The sequence below is a fragment of the Peromyscus maniculatus genome, chromosome 15, assembly GCF_049852395.1.
Source record: "Peromyscus maniculatus bairdii isolate BWxNUB_F1_BW_parent chromosome 15, HU_Pman_BW_mat_3.1, whole genome shotgun sequence".
In the NCBI taxonomy this organism is placed as follows: Eukaryota; Metazoa; Chordata; class Mammalia; order Rodentia; family Cricetidae; genus Peromyscus; species Peromyscus maniculatus.
Window position 1 is genome coordinate 79,701,750 of NC_134866.1, and position 19,047 is coordinate 79,720,796.

At 37.0% G+C, this 19,047-nt stretch overlaps 1 protein-coding gene across 13 annotated transcripts in view; it reads left to right on the forward strand.

Annotated features, from left to right (window-relative positions):
- The window catches only part of Erbin (erbb2 interacting protein), a 109,995-nt gene that overhangs the window by 43,873 nt on the left and 47,075 nt on the right, over positions 1 to 19,047 (forward strand). For all 13 annotated transcript variants that reach the window (XM_076552159.1, XM_076552158.1, XM_006982736.4 and 10 more), the window contains 4 exons: positions 10,108 to 10,186; positions 11,920 to 12,009; positions 13,178 to 13,234; positions 17,729 to 17,792. In XM_076552159.1, the coding sequence (XP_076408274.1) occupies positions 10,108 to 10,186; positions 11,920 to 12,009; positions 13,178 to 13,234; positions 17,729 to 17,792 (290 nt within the window). The remainder of the gene's footprint in view (positions 1 to 10,107; positions 10,187 to 11,919; positions 12,010 to 13,177; positions 13,235 to 17,728; positions 17,793 to 19,047) is intronic.

Here is a 19,047-nt window from a genome sequence, read left to right on the forward strand (position 1 = left end):
GGTTAAGTGAATATGGTCTGCATTATATCTTTTTGTTTTGTTTTGTTTTTCGAGACAGGGTTTCTCTGTGTAGCTTTGGAGCCTGTACTAGACCTCACTCTGTAGCCCAGGCTGGCTTTGAACTCACAGAGATCCGCCTGCCTCTGCCTCCCGAGTGCTGGGATTAAAGTAAAGACGTGCGCCACCACTGCCCGGCAAAAACGATGTATGTCTTTTTTTTTCAGAGCTGAGGACTGAACCCAGGGCCTTGTGCTTGCTAGGCAAGCGCTCTACCACTGAACTAAATCCCCCTGTATTATATCTTAAAGCTACTAAAATGTTACTTAGTGTTTACTTGACCACCATGATAGAAGTAGATGCATTTTATATTCTGAGAAGAGTTTTTTTGTTAACATTTGATCACATTAATCTTGAATAAGAAGCTCTAAACTTTTCTAAGATACATTTTTTTAAGGCTTTATATCAGTTAAGTTTAATATTTGAATAGCTTAACATATCAGATACCATTTTGAGGTTGTTAGCTCTTATTCCCTATTTGGAAGGTTTCAGGAAACTTTGTGGGTACTTTATTATTAATAGCTCCAGCAAGTTGTATTTATTTAGAAAGCTGAAAGAGTTGGACATTTATTGTCTTAAATTGTCGATCCTTTACATGGTTCTTCTGTGTGTTCAGTTAGCCAGGCAGTCCGGTTTATGAGTGAAGTACTTGGGAGTGTGGTTGGGGAGATGGCTTAGTTGGGTAAAGTGCTTGCTCTGCAGACATGACAGCTGTCAATTTGAGAAGAACACATTTCAACTAGAAATAGGAACTCAAGTAATTGAAGAATTGGGCTTTCAGTGAGCAAAATCCTGTACACAAGAGTTCAATTGAATCTCAGTATATTAAGACTTACAGGATTTGAGCTTTAGATTTCAGTTGACCTGGTAATTTTAGGGAAGGTTTAAGTTTTCTTAAACTTAAAAAAGAGACAAAACTCTGTCTTCAGAGAGTTTCTCCAGGGAAATGCCATCGGGGTTCTATGATTGGCTATCTTAGACTTTGTCTTAAGCCTGACTGTAGTAGGATAGACTACAGGAATGGTCAGGCTGTCATTAGTTAAGATACAGTAATCACGTCTTAACTGGAGTAAGGGATGCTTGGTATTTCTTGGTTTGGACAACAGTCGTTTTTTGTCTTTGTTCATGTATCTGTGTTTGTTGTTGGTTTGGATGTTTCTGTCTTATGTTATGGTCACAGAGTGGCCTAGTCCGATACTGATGTCCTGTGAAGTAGTTCAGTAGAATGTTGTTTCTCCTTCTGAATGCTTGGCCAGCTTTTACTAGGACAACTATTTGTTGATGGTTAAACTATCACAGACTTATGTAGGTTTTAACAAAATTCTAATTATTTTATATTTATAAGAACAGAATGAGCTAACTTTGTATGCCATTTCACTGGCTTCTGAAGTTTTACCTCAAAAGGTTGCTGAAAGACCTTTTCCCCCCTCTTATTTTATTGTGCATTTATGTATGTATGTATGTTAATGTGCATGTGTAATAGAACCGGAGATCAATGTCAGATATCTTCTTCACTCATTTTATTTTATATTATTGAGACAGGGTCTCTTTCTGTAGCCTTGGCTGCCATGGAACTTATTATGTAGACCAAGCTAGCCTAGAACTCAGAGATCTGCCTACATCTGCCCTCTGCCTCCTGGGAGTAAAGGTGAGCATCACCACACTTGAGCTCTATCTTTGTAATTTTTTAAGACACCATCTCTAATTGAACCTGGAGGTTATTGATTTGGCTAGACTGGCTGGCCAACAAACCCTAGGGGCCTTCTTATCTCCTCCTCCCCAGCATGGGATTTGAGGTGTTCATAGTTTTGTTTTTCCTGTGTAGTCCTGGCTGTCCTGGAACTCACTGTCTAGCCTAGGCTGGCCTTGAACTCACAGATATTTCTGCCTCTGCCTCCCGAGGGCTGGAATTAAAGGCATATGCCACCAGTGCCCCACAACGTACAGCTTTTTTTTAATGTGGGTTTTGAGGATCTCAACTCAGAATGTCCTGCTTCTGTGGCAAATGAATCATCTTTCCATTCTCCTTGTACTTTTTGGTATGTGAGATTCCAGCGTGGTTTCTGAAGTGCCTTGGATAGAATAATCAGGTAAAACCATGGAACAAAAAGATTACACAAGGGGGTTAAGACATGTCTTTTAAGTGGGGCACGGTCACTCATGCCTGTAATCCCAGCATTGGGAAAGCTGACACACAGGAGTGCATGGTTTCTAAGCCTGTCTGGGCTACACAGTGAGTCCAGGACTGCTTCAACTACAGAGTGAGACCATTCCTTAAAAACAAAACACACCACACAGAAAGGACACATCTTTTACTAGAAATGGAGTTTCTTGTGAGATTATACATTTCTTTTTAGGTTTATAGCTGTGAAAGGACAAAGGCCATAGTTGGTTATACCTGTTTAGGCTATAAGTATGATTTATTGGTATTTTAATATTGTTACTTAAAATGTCTTTTTAAAAGCAACACTGACTATATAGGTAACCATTACAGTTTTTTCTTAATTTTGTTGGAACTTTAGACGCTGGACTGGTTATCATAAATCTTGTCTATAGGAATGGCAAAACAAAAGTTATTATTGTCTAAAGTCCTTGAGGAAGGATCTAGGAGTTTGGGGTTTCTTTCCTTTGTCCCCTTAATTTTCTCTGTCTTTCTCTTCTGCCTCAGACTAGATAACACTTGTACTTTGAGAGTAAGCTTTTTTGGGAATATGACTTGAGAAAGTAAGGAAGTTTGCCATGTAGGTTCCTGAAGTAAATGTACCAGAAAGAGAAAACAGCTAGCGCATTAATTTTTATAAGGTTCTAGTATCCATAGCATGCATGATAAACACAGGGACAGGGTAGTAAAAACAGAGTAATAAGCTAAATGAAATTATATTAGGAGTAAAGACAGGTTGGGATTTATAGAAGCAGATAATGTAAGGCCTTGTAGGCATTTGTATGAACATTGATATTAGGTTTAGCTATGTATATGAAGAGTCTGTGAGAACATGGGTAGAAAAACAACCAATTCAAATACAGTTTTAGTTCTTGGAGATAATAGTGGTAGAGATGGGTGTGGGTAGACTGGATATCCTTGAAGGTAGAATCAGTGTTTCATGATGGATTGTATGTGAACGTGAGAAGAGAGTTACAAATAACCTTGTCGATTTTATCATGCAACTGGAAAGACAAGATTGCCTGATACCCAAACCACACAAAGATGCAACAAAGAAAGAGAATTACAGACCAATCTCCCTCATGAACATTGATGCAAAAATACTCACCAAATATTGGCAAACCGAATCCAAGAATACATAAAAAAAAATTATCCATCACAACCAAGTAGGATTCATCCCAGGGATGCAAGGGTGGTTCAACATACGAAAATCTGTCAATGTAATACACCATATAAATAAACTGAAAGAAAAAAACCACATGATCATCTCATGAGATGTTGAAAAAGCCTTTGACAAAATCCAACACCCCTTCATGATAAAGGTCTTAGAGAGATTAGGAATACAAGGAACATTCCTAAACATAATAAAGGCAATTTACAGCAAACCAACAGCCAACATCAAATTAAACAGAGAGAAACTCAAAGTGATACCACTAAAATCAGGAACAAGACAAGGCTGTTCACTCTCCCCATAATTATTCAATATAGTACTAGAAGTTCTAGCTAGAGCAATAAGACAACAAAAGGAGATCAGAGGGATACAAATTGGAAAGGAAGAAGTCAAACTTTCACTATTTGCAGATGATATGACAGTATACATAAGTGACCCCAGAAACTCTACCAGGGAACTCCTACAGCTGATAAACTCCTTCAGTAAAGTGGCAGGATGCAAGATCAACTCAAAAAAAATCCGTAGCCCTCCTATACACAAATGATAAAAGGGCTGAGAAAGAAGTCAGAGAAACATCACTCTTTACAATAGCCACAAATAATATAAAATACCTTGGGATAACACTAAACAATTGAAGGACCTTTTGATAAGAACTTTAAATCTCTAAAGAAAGAAATTGAAGAAGATATCAGAAAATGGAAGGATCGCCTATGCTCATGGATAGGTAGGATTAACATAGTAAAAGTGGCAATCTTACCAAAAGCAATCCACAGATTCAATGCAATCCCCATCAAAATCCCAACACAATTCTTCATAGATTTGGAAAGAAAAATACTCAACTTCATATGGAAAACAAAAGACCCAGGATAGCTAAAAGAATCCTATATGATAAAACAACCTCTGGAAGCATCACCATCCCTGACCTCAAGCTCTACTATAGAGCTATAGTAACAAAAACATCTTGGTACTGGTATAAAAACCGACATATGGACCAATGGAATCGAATTGAAGACCCTGACATTAATCCATGCACATATGAACACCTGATTTTTGACAAAGGAGCCAAAACTATACAATGGAAAAAAGAAAGTATCTTCAACAAGTGGTGCTGGCATAACTGGATCTCAATATGTAAAAGATTACAAATAGATCCATATCTATCACCATGCACAAAACTCAAGTCCAAGTGGATCAAAGGCCTCAACGTAAATCCAGTTACTCTAAACTTTATAGAAGAGAAAGTAGGGAGTACACTTGAACGCATTGGCACCGGAGACCACTTTTTAAATATAACACCAACAACACAGACCCTGAGCACAACAATTAATAAATGGGACCTCTTGAAACTGAGAAGCTTTTGCAGGGCAAAAGACACCATCACTAAGACAAAAAGACAGCCTACAGAATGGGAAAAGATCTTCACCAACCCCATATCTGACAGAGGATTGATCTCCACGGTATATAAAGAACTCAAGAAACTAGACATCAAAATACTTAACAATCCAATTAAAAAATGGGCTAAAGAGCTAAACAGAGAATTCACAGAACAAGAATCACAAATGGCTGAAAGATATTTAAAGAAATACTCAACATCCTTAATCATCAGAGAAAGGCAAATCAAAACAACTCTGAGATACCATCTTATACCTGTCAGAATGGCTATGATCAAAAACACTAATGACAGTCAATGTTAGGATCTGGAGCAAAGGGAACACACCTCCACTGTTGGTGGGAATGCAAGCTTGTACAACTACTGTGGAAATCAATATGACGGTTTTTCAGAAAATTAGGAATCGAAACACCTTAAGACTTAGTCATACAACTCTTAGGCATATACCCAAGGAACGCTGATTCATACCACAAAGATACATGCTCAACTATGTTCATAGCAGCACTATTTGTAATCGCCAGAACCTGTGGCCATATTTGCTTCCCCTGATGCACAGATTTAGCAGCTGGAAGCCAAGCTAGCACGTGGCAGATTGTAGCAGCTCACACTGGTAGAATATGCTGAAGAAGAAGAGGCAGGAGGTTCACAAGTTATGAGGCCAGCCTGGGCCCTTTGGGCTAGAGAGAGACTCATCTGTTAACAGCATTGGCTCCTCTTCCAGAGGACCTGGAGCAGTCCTCACAACTGCTTTAACTGCAGCCTCAGGGAATCTGAGGCTCTTCTTTGGCCTCTAGATATTAGACATGCATGTGGTATACAGATACACATGCAGGGGGAAGAAACACACACACACACATAAAATAAAAAGAACACTTAAAGCTGACATTGGAATATGAAAGAGAACAGATGGTGCTTGTCCTCCTGAGCCTGTGTGTGTGTGTGTGTGTGTGTGTGTGTGTGTGTGTGTGTGTGTGTGTGTGTGTGAGAGAGAGAGAGAGAGAGAGAGAGAGAGAGAGAGAGAGAGAGAGAGAGAGAGTAAAATACCTTTGTGTTTATATCTTATGTTGTCATTATTCATCCATTTGCTGGTGGACATGTGGGTGGATTCTGTTTCCTTGCTTTTGTAAAAACATCAGTGATAAATATGAATATGCAAGTATCTCTGAGTATGATATAGCCCTTTGGGTATATGCCCTGGAGTTGTTAGGTAGTTCTGATTTTAGTCTTTGGAGAAGCCTCTACACTGATTTCTGTAGTGACTGTATTAGTTTTTCCCCATACATTTATTTTTCTTGACTGTAGTCATTCTGATTGGAATGAGGTAGCTCTTAAAGTATTTGTAATGTACGTACTTGGATGGCCATTTGTATTTCCTTTGAGAACTGTCTGTTCAGCTCGTTGACCTACTTACCTTTCTGATTCCAGGTTTGTGTATATGTGTATGTGTTTAATTTTTGCACTTCTTTATATATTCAAGATATTAAGCCCTTGTCTGAAGTGTAGCTGACAAAGATTTTCTTCCATTGTCTAGGCTGTCTTAGGAACTCAGGCTTTTCGTTTATTTATTTGCTTGTTTGCTTTCTTGTTTGAGACACTAACATCTCATCCAGTTATTTGTAAGAGTGTAGAGTTAAGTCAAAAAACAGTTCTGGAGCCAGCCGGTGGTGGTGCACACCTTTAATCCCAGCACTTGGGAGGCAGAGGCAGGTGAATCTCAGTGAATACGAGGCCAGTCTCGTTGGTCTACAAAGTGAATTCCAGGACAGTTAGGACTGTTACAGAGAGAAACCCTGTCTTGGAAAAAAAAGAGAGAGAAACAACAACAACAACAACAACAACCCAGTTCTGGAGGTATACATTTGAAAGCTGTCACTATAGAGATGATGTGTAACGACTAAGATTAGTGTATTCACTAAGTTCATAAGCCTGGGAGAAAAGCCCAAGAATGAGGCCTGGTTATACCTCACAACCTTAAGAGATCTGGAAGAGTAGGAAAAAGGACAAAAGATAATGAGAAAGAACTTTACTAGGATAGGAAGTAACAGTGAGGGAAGATAATATTCTTTACTACATTGGTGTGTGTGTATGTGTGTGCGCGCGTGCATGCCGACTTGCCTGCCTGTCTCGCCTGTCTTTGTACATGTGTGTTTGTGTGGAGGTTATAAGTTGAAGTCAGGTATCTCTCTCAGTTGCTCGCCACCTTACTTCTTTGAGACAAGGTCTTTAACGGAGCCTGGAACTGACTTACTTGGCTAGAATAGCTAGTTATCAAGCCCTTGGCTTCTTCCCATCCCCACCTTCCCAGAGCTGGGGTTCCAGGCCTGTGGTTCCATGCCCGGCTTCTCTGCATGAGTGCTGGAGACCTCAGTTCACTCCCTCATTCTTGTCCTGCAAGCACTTTACTGCCTGAGCCATGCCCCCAGCCCACTTAGTACTGTGCAACTCTGATAAAGTCCTAGTATGTGTAGTTCATGTCTTCCACTTTGTATTTGGAACGTATTTGCTGAGTAATAAAATAAAGATGTCTTTGAACTTGAGGTACCTAACAAACTTAGTAAGTATTTAAAAAGTGTTGTGTAAAGTTCAGACAAGGTTTGGAATTATAGATAATATATGGATATTGAAATAATATAGATATTGAAAACTAAAGAATCTCTTACATTATACATTTTGGTAGAGTTTAGCACATTTTCAATTTTATTTCACCATTACCAGTACCTATATAGAATGTTTTCATCATCCTATAAAGAATGGCTGTTCCCTTGCCTAGCGTTTAGGTGTTTGGTGACTTTTTCCTATGCAGATGTGGGCAAACTTTTTTTGTCACCTCAGATAGTGCACCATGGACAGACCAAAGAAATTGTTCCAAGGTCTAGTGTTGTGAGCCCAGTAAGTTTCCTGGGGTTACTTACAGAAGTAGAGTGTTTCTTGGGCAGCTGGATCACCAGAAAGCCGGTGACAGTGCCGGTTCATCAGCTGGCTTCCTGCCCAGCTGGTAGGGAAGCTGAACTGCAGCCTCCTCTCCCCCAGATTGTTTACTATTTATATATCATCGTCTTGGGGAGAGCCTGTGTGACTCTTCCAAAGTTTGCTGAGCCTTCTAAGTCTATGAACTTCAGTTGAAAGTTTCAATTTGTAGGAAATAGCTACACAACAACAGGTAACCTCATATCTGCTTTGTTTCCGCAAAGATTTGTTTATTGTGGATTTTTCACATAAATAAAACTGTCTGACTTTTGTGTCTGGCTTCTTTCCCTTAGCATATTTTCAGGACTCATCCTTGTTGTACCATATGTTGATGTTCCATAGTGTGAATATACTCTATTCTGTTCATTATGCTTATACATTTATTTATTGATGGAATCTGGGCTCTTTTAAATAATATGAGTATTCATTTATAACACTTCATTTGAACGTATGTTTTACATGCTCTTACATATATACCTACTAGTGGAATTACTGGGCCATTTGTAATTTTATATGTAACATTTCGAGGAACCACCAAATTCTTTTCCACAGTTGGCTATGTCTTACCAACAATATATATTCTCAGCATCCATATTGGAATTGGTTGCTTTCATGTGCTACATTTAGTCAGCTCTCTTAAGACAGATTCCTCTTCCTAGTTCCTCAGGTTTCCTTTTCTTCTTGATAAGTTTTATCACACTGGCATTTCTTTAACTGTCCTTTTAATAGAAGGTTTTTATTTTTATTTTTTGATGCTTCCCATCATTAAATTCAAGTTGTATGCTTTTGCTTTTTTTCTCTGTTGCCACATGATAAAGCTAACTGGTAACTGCTAATAAGTCTAAAGCATTTCATTTTGGTGGTACTCATTAGATTCAGTTATTCTTTGTTCTTCTATAAGTTTCTTATAGGAGGAATCTTTTCCTCAATATTACTGTTATACTTTTAATCTTATTTTGGCGTCTGTTGGTGACTCTTTTTCTTTGATGATACTGGGGATTAAACCCAGGACCTTGCATATGTTAAGAACACCTTCTACCACACCCAGTTTATTGGTGAGTTTTGACCAAAATAATATACTAGTTGTGGATTTAGCATCATTTATTTTATCATGTGGAACTCTGCACTTAGTGTTACAGTAAGTTTGTTGTTGTTGTTGTTGTTTTAAACATAGAATCTTCTTGTGATGAAATTGATGTGATCTTAAATAACCCTAAAGTGACTACCCTGTTGGATAATCATTGTGTTAATGAAGGAGACTATATAAAATTTATTTAAGGGATGCTTTTCAAAAGTCCATAATTAGTGTTCATTTAGAGTAGAGTGATACTAATACTTAAATTGGGCTGTAGTGTGCTGGCAATTCACAAATTATTTATTCCTGTATTTTTGGTATGATAAGTTAAGGAAATGAGTATATGCTTAGAATCTTTTACCAAAATTTAAGCCGGGCAGTGGTGGCACACGTCTTTAATCCCATCACTTGGGAGGCAGAGGCAGGCCCATCTCACTGAGTTTGAGGCCAGCCTGGGCTACATAGTGAGTTACAGGACAGCCAGGACTATTAACACAGAAAAACTCTGTCTCGGGGGTGGGGGTGGGGAAAGAATCTTTTACTAAAATAATTTAAAAGTCTATTTCTAATATACAGGTCTATAACAGATTGGGAGTTAAAAAATCCTTTACCTCACTTGGTCTGAAGAACACACAGAACCAAAATGTCCAGTAGGTCTCGTGAAATGTGCACATGACAGTGTGAGGAGTCACTGTGGCCCTTAAATAGTTACGTTGTGAATGTACTGGATTATATGAAGTAAGAGGGTGAAGAGAGGAGAGTGAAGACATGGGAAGATACTGGAGGATGTTTATTTTAGAGTGGACAGTACTGCCCAAGGCACAGTTTAGGGTGTGTCTCATCCCTGTTTTCCATCCTTCCCGTCTGCAGGTCTGTTTGCAGCTCTGTTCTTTATTTACATAGGACCAGCCCAATCTGGAGCCCACCATTTTAAACGCACTTGTCTTTTTGCCTGAGGGAAAAAATAGAATGTTACATGTTGTGTGTGTGTTTTATCATTAACTAGTTCATAGAAAAGGTACTGATTTCCAGAAGTGCTAAGAAAAGGCAGGAAAACTAATCAGTTTATCAGCTATAAGGTGGCAGATGAAAGAGAGCTAAAAGGAGATAGACAGATGATTGTGGAAGTGGCCTGATCTGCACTGATGTCAGTTCTTCATTAGCTGGTAATTAGTTTCTGAATCTCCACAATGTCTTTATTATTATTAAGGCCTTTGTAATACCCCTGTTCCTCAAGACTGAAATATCTGTATTATATTCTATTAATTTGGTTGTTTGTTTTCTAGGAATCCAAGAATTTCCAGAAAATATTAAAAATTGTAAAGTTTTGACAATTGTGGAGGCCAGTGTAAACCCTATTTCTAAGTAAGTCTTTCAGTTGAATTATAAGCTGCTTTCTTGACTATAACAATTATAGAGCAGTAATAGAATGTAGATTGTATCAATCTTAGTTATACAGAGATTCAGTTTTTTGTTTGTTTGTTTGGTGTGTGTGTGTGTGTGTGTGTGTGTATGTGTCTGTTTTACCTGAATGTATATGTGTACCATGTGTGTGCCCCCCTATGTGTGTGTGTGTGTCTGTGTGTGAAAGAGAATGAATGAATGAATCAATGAATGAATGAATATGAGTGTGTGTGAAAGTGTTTTGTCTACATGGTCTGTGTACCATGTGTTTGCCTGGTACCTGAGGAGGCCAGAAGAGGGCCTTGAATCCCCTGGAACTGAAGTAACAGATAGTAATGAGCCACCTTTGGTTCTGGGATCAAACCTGGATTCTCTGGAAGAGAAGCCCATGCTCCTAAACTGTCAAGTCATCTTTCTGCCTCCATGGAGATTCAGTTTTGGACACCTCCTAATAATCTTCCTAACCCATATATTACAGATATAAATTTGAGATCTAAAAGAGAGAATGAGTGTGTTCTAGATCTCATAGTCAAAGTAAAAAGTGAGACTAATATATGCACATGTCATGTAGTCAGATGGGGCACTTTGAAAACAAACTAAAAGAAAACTGAGGAAAAATACAGGTGATTGGTTACAACATATACATGAGATTATGTGTTCTTTTATCATAGTAATGTCTGTAAACAAAGTTTTCCTTGTACCAAAGCTGTTTAATTTCGCAAAATTGAATTGTTAGTGATGCTAAAAGGTAAATAGAATGAAATACAGCTTGGTATAACCATGTTGAAAGAATAACCAGAATACTCATTCCATGCTAAGTTTTACCAAAAATAGAGTTGCTTTACTTGGTATTGAAGATGGTGGAATATTGTGAGGTAAAGGAAAAATAAACAAGTCAAAGTCTGATATGTCATGAGATTTTATGCTTATAACAATCCAAGACAAATATCTAAAGGTGAAATAAATACTCATTTGAAAATATTTTTTTCTAGCATCAAGTTGTACATCTGTAACTTGTTTTATAAGCATATGTAAATGTGTTCTTATCTGGCCTTATTCTGTCATTCGTCTGTTCCAATTTCTCCTTTGCTCATTATAAAGCTCTACAGCCTCGATCATTTAAAGACCAAAAGTTGAAATTGGAAATAATATAAACCCAGTGGCTCTTTACTGTTGGCTCTTTAATACTAGGGGACATTTGGGCATGTGAGTGTGTGTGTGTATTTACACTACTGGCTTCTAAGTTTGTAGAGTCTTAAGTTTATAGCTTAACAGCCTAAAGGACCAATTCTCACAACAAAGAATCATTCATCTTGCTATATTATTAGTGTTTAGAAATTCTTTATATAGTCCTGTTAGTTTATGCTGGATAAGATATATTTGAAAGGTACCTGATGATTCATAGTTATGCCCTACATATAATTCTGTTTATGGCTCATTCAAAATGTACTATTTTGTGCACATTTTATTATACTAAGACAAGTTTTATCTTCTTTTGTACAAAAACATAATTACTAATTTTACAACAGGTAAGTTGTTAAAAAAGAACTTAATTTAAAGATCACTAATAAAAGTGAAGAGGTAACTTATTTATTGAGAATATATCTTTATTATACAGATTCTGAGTGAAATGTTTGGCAAGAGACTGACATTTTAAATATGCACTTAATTTAATTCTTTTACATTTTATACAGGCTCCCTGATGGGTTTTCTCAGCTGCTAAACCTGACCCAGTTATATCTGAATGATGCTTTCCTTGAATTCTTACCAGCTAATTTTGGCAGGTAAATTATAGATTATTCTAAAGACATTTATATTGTTAGTTTCTGAAAAGTTCACACAACTGCAAAGTACTTTAGTAATACTTATTAATTGCATTTCATAGGCTTTTCTAATTATTTCCAAGCATTTTGCAATTCTTGTAGTTCTTTTGAATTATTTCCACTTGGATTTACTGTCTCAAATAAACAGTAAATGCAGATTTAGAAGGGAAAAAATGTTCTTAAGGCTGGCAGAACCAGGTGTTTCAATGGGAGCAATGCCTCTGTATTTAAGATATTGAATGCTGTGTTAGCATTTCTGAAATTCTAAAGTGACTTAACAGTTGATTTAGCTATTTTTCCTGTAGAAATTAAAGTTTTTAAGAAAGGGGAATGTGTTTCTGAGGTCTCTCTCATCTTTCTGTACCCATCTTCAGGTGTTAGGAGAGTTTTTCTTCATGGTCCTCAATGTTCCCTTACTTATTTATTCTTACAGATGGGCATTATTGTCCTATAATCCTGGAGGGTAAGCAGTTTTGTAGGTATTTTCAGTAAAAGGCATAGAATTCATTCCAGAATTTAAAAATTAGGGATAATCACTTTGTCCCTTGAAAATGTATTAAAGTGGCTGACCTGTGGCCAGTGAGACGTCTGGCTCAGAAGGCAAAGGCACATGCTATGCAAGCCCTGCACTCTGAGCTAGACCCCTGGAACCTCTATAAAGGTGGAAAGAAAGAACTGACTGCATGAAGTTGTCCTTTGACCTTTGCATGTGGTCTGTGGCACATGAACACACACACATACGCAGAATACACATACAGTAATAAGAAATGAAAAATGTTTTTTAAATTGTAGTTTTTTTTCCTTCTTGATTTTGAGGATCAGAGTCTGTTGTTGTCTTGTTTTCATCAAAATCCTACTATGTAATCCCTGCTGCCCTGGAACTTTCTATGTAGATCAGGCTAGCCTTGAATTCACAGAGATCCAGCTTCTGCCTCTGGAGTACCGGGATTAAAGGCTGCACCACCATGCCTAGCTCTATTAAAATTCTTTTTTTTTCTTCTTTCACATTTACTATTACACTACATGTAGTAACTATGTAGTTAATGCTGCTTTACTTTAGAATATGGCATAAGGTAATTCAATTCCTTATATTTGATTCTTTTGTCTTGATTTGTTCTTTGTTTTACAGATTAACTAAACTCCAGATACTAGAACTTAGAGAAAACCAGTTGAAAATGTTGCCTAAGTAAGTCTATACTACTCTTTTTAAATCCAGTTTAGAATTTTTAATCTTAGGCCCTAAAACACAGTTTATTTAAAATATGAGCATACGTTATTTTTTGAAAGTCCTCTTTTGATGTAATTGTTGCTATTAAGTATAAAAATGTATGGATCTGTTTTTGGTTGTCAGTATGGTAGTATGATTATGATAATTTCATTCTCCTTTGAACCACAATCTTATATGGGACACAGAAGTAAAAATACTAAGTAAATCTGAGTCTCAGAGAGATCCTATATGAGAGCGCATACACATCATTTAGAGTGGTTGTGAGATCTTCATGTTAAATTTTTTACAGAACTTTATTGTATGGCTTTATAGTCTGTTGTAAAACTAGAAATGAGTGATTTGTTCTCTAATATAAGATAACACATAATAGCTTTGTAAGAGCAAATAGTGATATAAGAATATTTAAAAGACAGAACTTCTGATTCAAAATAGACGGTAGTCTTTAGCCATTTACTGAACAAATATAGAACCTTGAATGCATCGCTGTATAGTTTAGTAGTTAGTCTATGGTCAAATATGATCTATTTATATTTAGAAATAAAATTTCAGTGGAACATAAGCACAATCATTCAGTTTTCTCTGGTTGCTTTTGCTTTATGGTGGGTAATAACTAATTTTAATGTATCTTTATTTTCTATTATACTCTTCTCTGGTTGACATGTACACTTCATGCATGTATACCCCTCCCCCATGTGATTATATGTCTGTGAGGACAGGGACTATATTTGATTTTCATTACAAGTGACTGTGTTAAGCCTATTGGTTGGCTTTATTCTGTGAATGAAGTTGGTGGTAGTGCTAGTTAGTGTAGATTAGACAATCATTTATTTTATGATTTTATAAGGTATATAGTACTGATTCGGTACTGGGCTGGTTCAAAGCTTTACTGGGTATGAAGAGATGTGAAAAAAGCTAAATAAAAATTGCTTATTGTAATAGCTAATGACAAAAGGCTATCTTTCTGTCCCTGTGACAAATTGCCTGATAAAAACTTTTTTGCTTTATTCAAGTATTTTGTCACACTAATGAGAAAAGTAACTAATATAGACACTTTGCACCCAAAAACTTTGACAGAAAACAGTTGTACAGTTTCTATTTACTGTGTTTTCTCTCTTTTTCTCTCTTGCTTCCTCCTTCCCTCCCCTTTCCCCTCCCCCATATCTCTCATCTCTCATCTCTCTGTGTGTCCATGTGTAGCTAGAGTTTTCCTGCCTTGTCCACAATCAGGACAAATCTCTGTCACCCGCCAGTCCCACAGCCGCTCAGACCCAACCAAATAAACACAGTGACTTATATTGCTTACAAACTGTATGGCCGTGGCAGGCTTCTTGCTAACTGTTCTTTTATCTTAAATTAATCCATATCTATAAATCTATACCTTGCCACGTGGCTCGTGGCTTACCAGCATCTTCACACGCTGCTTGTCATGGCGGCGGCTGGCAGTGACTCCCTCTGCCTTCCTGTTCTTTTATTTCTCCTCTGTTAGTCCCGCCTATACTTCCTGCCTAGCCACTGGCCAATCAGTGTTTTATTTATTGACCAATCAGAGTAATTTGACATACAGACCATCCCCCAGCATCCGTGTGTGTCATTTATGCCATTGTTGGTTGTGGTGGAAGTCAGAGGATGACTTCCCAGAGTCTGTTCTTCTCTTCCGCCATGTGGGCTGTGGGAGTCAATCTCAAATTGTCCAGCTTGGTGTCAGTGTCTACCTGCTAAGCCATAGGCAGTTCAGTGAATTTTAACTCTTGAGAGATTCAGGTTATATAAATGAATGTGAAATATATTTCTTTTTTTTAAATTTTGAAGCTATATGATTAAAATCTTTGTAACTTTATAAGCTATAAATACAGAAGCTATAGTTTTAAATACTGAGGTACTCAAGTACATTTAGATTATGTGACCAGACTTGAAATTTAAAAAAAAAAAAAAAGCCAAACATGGTGGTGCATTCTTTTAATCTCAGCACCCGGGAAGCAGAGGCAGGAGGATCTCTGTGAGTTCTAGGCCAGCTTGTCTACATAGTTAGTTCTAGGACAGCCAGGGATACACAAAGAAACCTTATCTTGAAAAAAAAAATGTGTGTGTGTGTGTGTGTGTGTGTGTGTGTGTGTGTGTGTGTGTACACACAGAATGAGAGGGAGCCAGTCCTCCTTTCAGCAGCTGGGACCTGGGAATAGAAGTAAGGTTGTCAGACTTAGTAGCACATGTTTTTACCCACTGAGCCATCTTGCAGATGCTAGACATTTTTGTCATTCAAACAGTGAAAACTTGTTTGACATATACAGTTATGTGAAACTTAAGATATTGCATAAAGGTTTCTGAAGGGCACTGACAAGTTTTGAGGGGCAGTCTAATTTCTCCTTGAATTAGAAAGCATGTTCTTATTTTAGTATGGTTTTTTTTTTTTTTTTTTTTAGGTTTCTGAAGTGTTCAAACAGAACCAAAGCTAATAGCAACAGAATTAAGTAGAGATTACTTGTGATGGATTTCCTCCTTTTGTCACACATCTGTATTACTCACCATTCTTAAATCTGCTTCAAACCTTTTCTAGACAGTGCCTGTAATTGAGCTTTCCAATGCTCTGTTTTTCGTCTTTACCCTGGACTGAGAGTAATAGGTTCATTTTCCTCAGCCAGCCCTCCTGTTGATTATGTATCCTGATGCTCCAAGTAAATTTGTCACCTTGTCAGTTTGACCATGTCAGAACACGACACTGTGTCTGTTCTTCCAGCTCTCTCTCCTCTAAGAGCCAGCCCTCTTCGCTTTTCTCAAATCCCCGCATGGCATAGTGGTTTGAAAATATCAACTTGATAACAGAGCGTGTGGTTTTATACATTTGATAAAGACCCTGGAAATTGTGCTATTTTATGAAGGAAAGTAGACCTTGTAGGCTTTATAGTCAAAGGTAGGCATGAATAAGGGAAACTGAACTGTAGTCCAGAGGATAGGCACTCAGTAATCTCACATTAAGGTGACTTTGATAAAGATAAGTGTTGTGAAGTGAGTTAAAGAGGTGTTGTGTTTATTAAATTAAAGAATGTTATGTTTAAAATGTATGGATTGGAAAAAGTAGCTTTTTTCAATTTAGGCCTGTAAGGTTGTTCTGTTATAGTATGATGTATATTCTTTTACTGAAAAGCTGAAAAACGTTTTAATCCAGTTTTACTTTAAACTTTTATACATTTGAACATTCAGAGAACATACAGTTCTGTGATCTTTTACCATATTTTAAAATCCCCTTGCTTTTTAAGCTTTTATTTCCAATATAACATTTGAATTATTATACTAATGGTAGCTCAGTATACATTTTATTATTTTGTCTTACGCTATGAAGTCAGTGTGTAAGAAACACAAGTTTTTCTTATCTGGATAGTTGATAGTGCCTTGGTGTATATAAAGAGATGTTATCTCTAAGCATTTCAGGAGCATAAATACACATTTGAATAAATTGGCAATTAATTCTGTTTAAAAGACATTCTTATAGAAGAAGAAATAAAATTTCAGCATACTTTCATTTCAGAATCTATATTTTTGTAGTTTATTTTGTTTTTAGATTTATTTATTTTATTTAGTATGTATGAGTGTTTTGCCTGCATGTGCCTGGTGCCTCCAGAGGTTAGGAAAGAGCAGCAGGTCCCCTGGAACTGGAGTTAGGCATGGTTGTGAGCCACCATGTGGGTGCTGGGAACTGGCTGTGGGTTCTCTGAACCAACTTCCCTGTTCCTTTTTCAAATTTTATTTTTCTTGCCCAGAAGTATTAACGTTTAGCGGAGAAGTTGAACATGATATATTATTGCATTGACTTAAATGTTTCTTACTAGGGTCACTCGTTTTGTGTGAGTGTTTTTCTACATGTCTGTACATGCACCACATGTATGCTAGGTGCCTGTGGTGCTCAGAAGAGAACTTGGATCCCCTGGAACTGCAGTTGTGGATGGTGTGGGTGCTGGGAATTGAACCCAAGTCTCCTGCGTGAGGAACAAGTGCTTGTAATGACCGTGCCGTCTCTACAGCCCTGCTGTTTGATCTAACTTAGTGTCTCATTTTGTTGTATTCTCAACAAATCCTTATTCTGAATTGCGTTGATTTGGCTTGAACATGTGAGGAGCAATTCAACATTCGAAAATTATTGTCCAGAGTTACAATTGTCGAGAAGTTTTAGAAATGGATAATCAGCCCAGAAAAAAGACTTCTTGAAATTGTGGTAGAAATGATTATGCATCTGCCAAATAGTCTAATTATATGAAATTTTATTCTGTGAGAAGCCAAAATTAAAGAGACCAATTGACAATTTTTCTTTTGTAGAAATTAAATGACTTTTTTTCTTTGAAAATAGTATGTTGAAAAGTCTATGCATTATAAAAGTATGTTTTAAACCATGAGATTTGGAAGTTTTTCTGTAATTTACGTTTTTGTGTAGTTAACTTTTTGTTACTCCATTGCCAATAGAACCATGAATAGACTGACCCAGCTGGAAAGACTGGATTTGGGGAGTAATGAATTCACAGAAGTGGTAAGTCCTCACAGTCTCACTAGCCATCAGTCTCACATTTGTTCAGGGGCACGATGTGGAAATGGAAGTATTTCTCTTAAAAAGCACATGGTTTTAAAGAAAACTCTTCACCTGGACCTTCCCGTCCAGTAGAAAAGTTAACCAAGGAGAAATCTGACAGATGGTTAGGAAAATAGGGAATTAATTTTGAGTTTGCATTGAGGTGTCAGGTGAGTTTTTTCTCTGCACTCAAAGTGAACTGTATTGCTGAATTTATAAGGAATGGAGTCTGTATGTAGTTTTTGTATTTAAGTATGTTTTTAAAAATAGCTCAGGAGGTAGGCCAGATAATTTTTTAAAGAGGTATTCATTAACTGTAAACATCATATTTAAAATTTATGTTCACAAGTCTGTTATTAAAAATTATAGCAACTTTCGATTGATAGTGTTAGGAATAAATTTGTGTGGTGGGTTTGTGTGTTCCGGTTGCAGTCAGTAGAGCACTGTGGTATTTGAGGATATCTTACACCTCTTCTAAAGCACTTTTGCATATTCTTTTTTAAAAAATTAATTTTCAGTTTTAATTGTATATGTATGAGTGTTTTGCCTTCATGTGTGTCTCTGTACCACTTGCGTGCCTGGTGCCTGAGGAGGTTGAAAGAGGGCACTGGATCCCCTGGAACTGGAGTTACTTACAGACAGTTGTGAGCCAGCATGTTCTGGAAATCAAACTCGGGTCCTCTGAAAGAGCAGTCAGTGTTCTTAACCACTGACCCATCTCTCCAGCCTACTTCCTCATACTCTAATTTAAGATGACTTTTGGATTTATTTCACTGTATTTGCAAAGTTTAACTTATTATGAACAAGTACATGCTTTTCTTCCTAAGTTATCCTTTATGACCTTATCTTTTGTTTTTAAATATATTAACTTGAATATAAGTAATGTGAATCTTGTTTTACTAGTTTTGTGAATCCTATTAGCTTTTAAAATCATCTTTTTTTCTACCCATATATAAATATAAAAATATAAAAAGAGTGGAAAGACAGACCAGATGATATATGCCTGTAATCCCACCATTTGGGAGGTAGAATCCAGGAGGATCAATTTAAGGTCATCCTCTGTTACAAAGGGACTCCAGTCTGTCCCAAAAAAAGGAGGACAGCCAAACAAACCCATAAACCTTACTAGTGGAATTATAATAGTAAAGACCTATAAAAGAAAGTTTCTCTTAATTCAAGTAGTCCCTGGAAATCTTACTCTATATATTAGCAATAG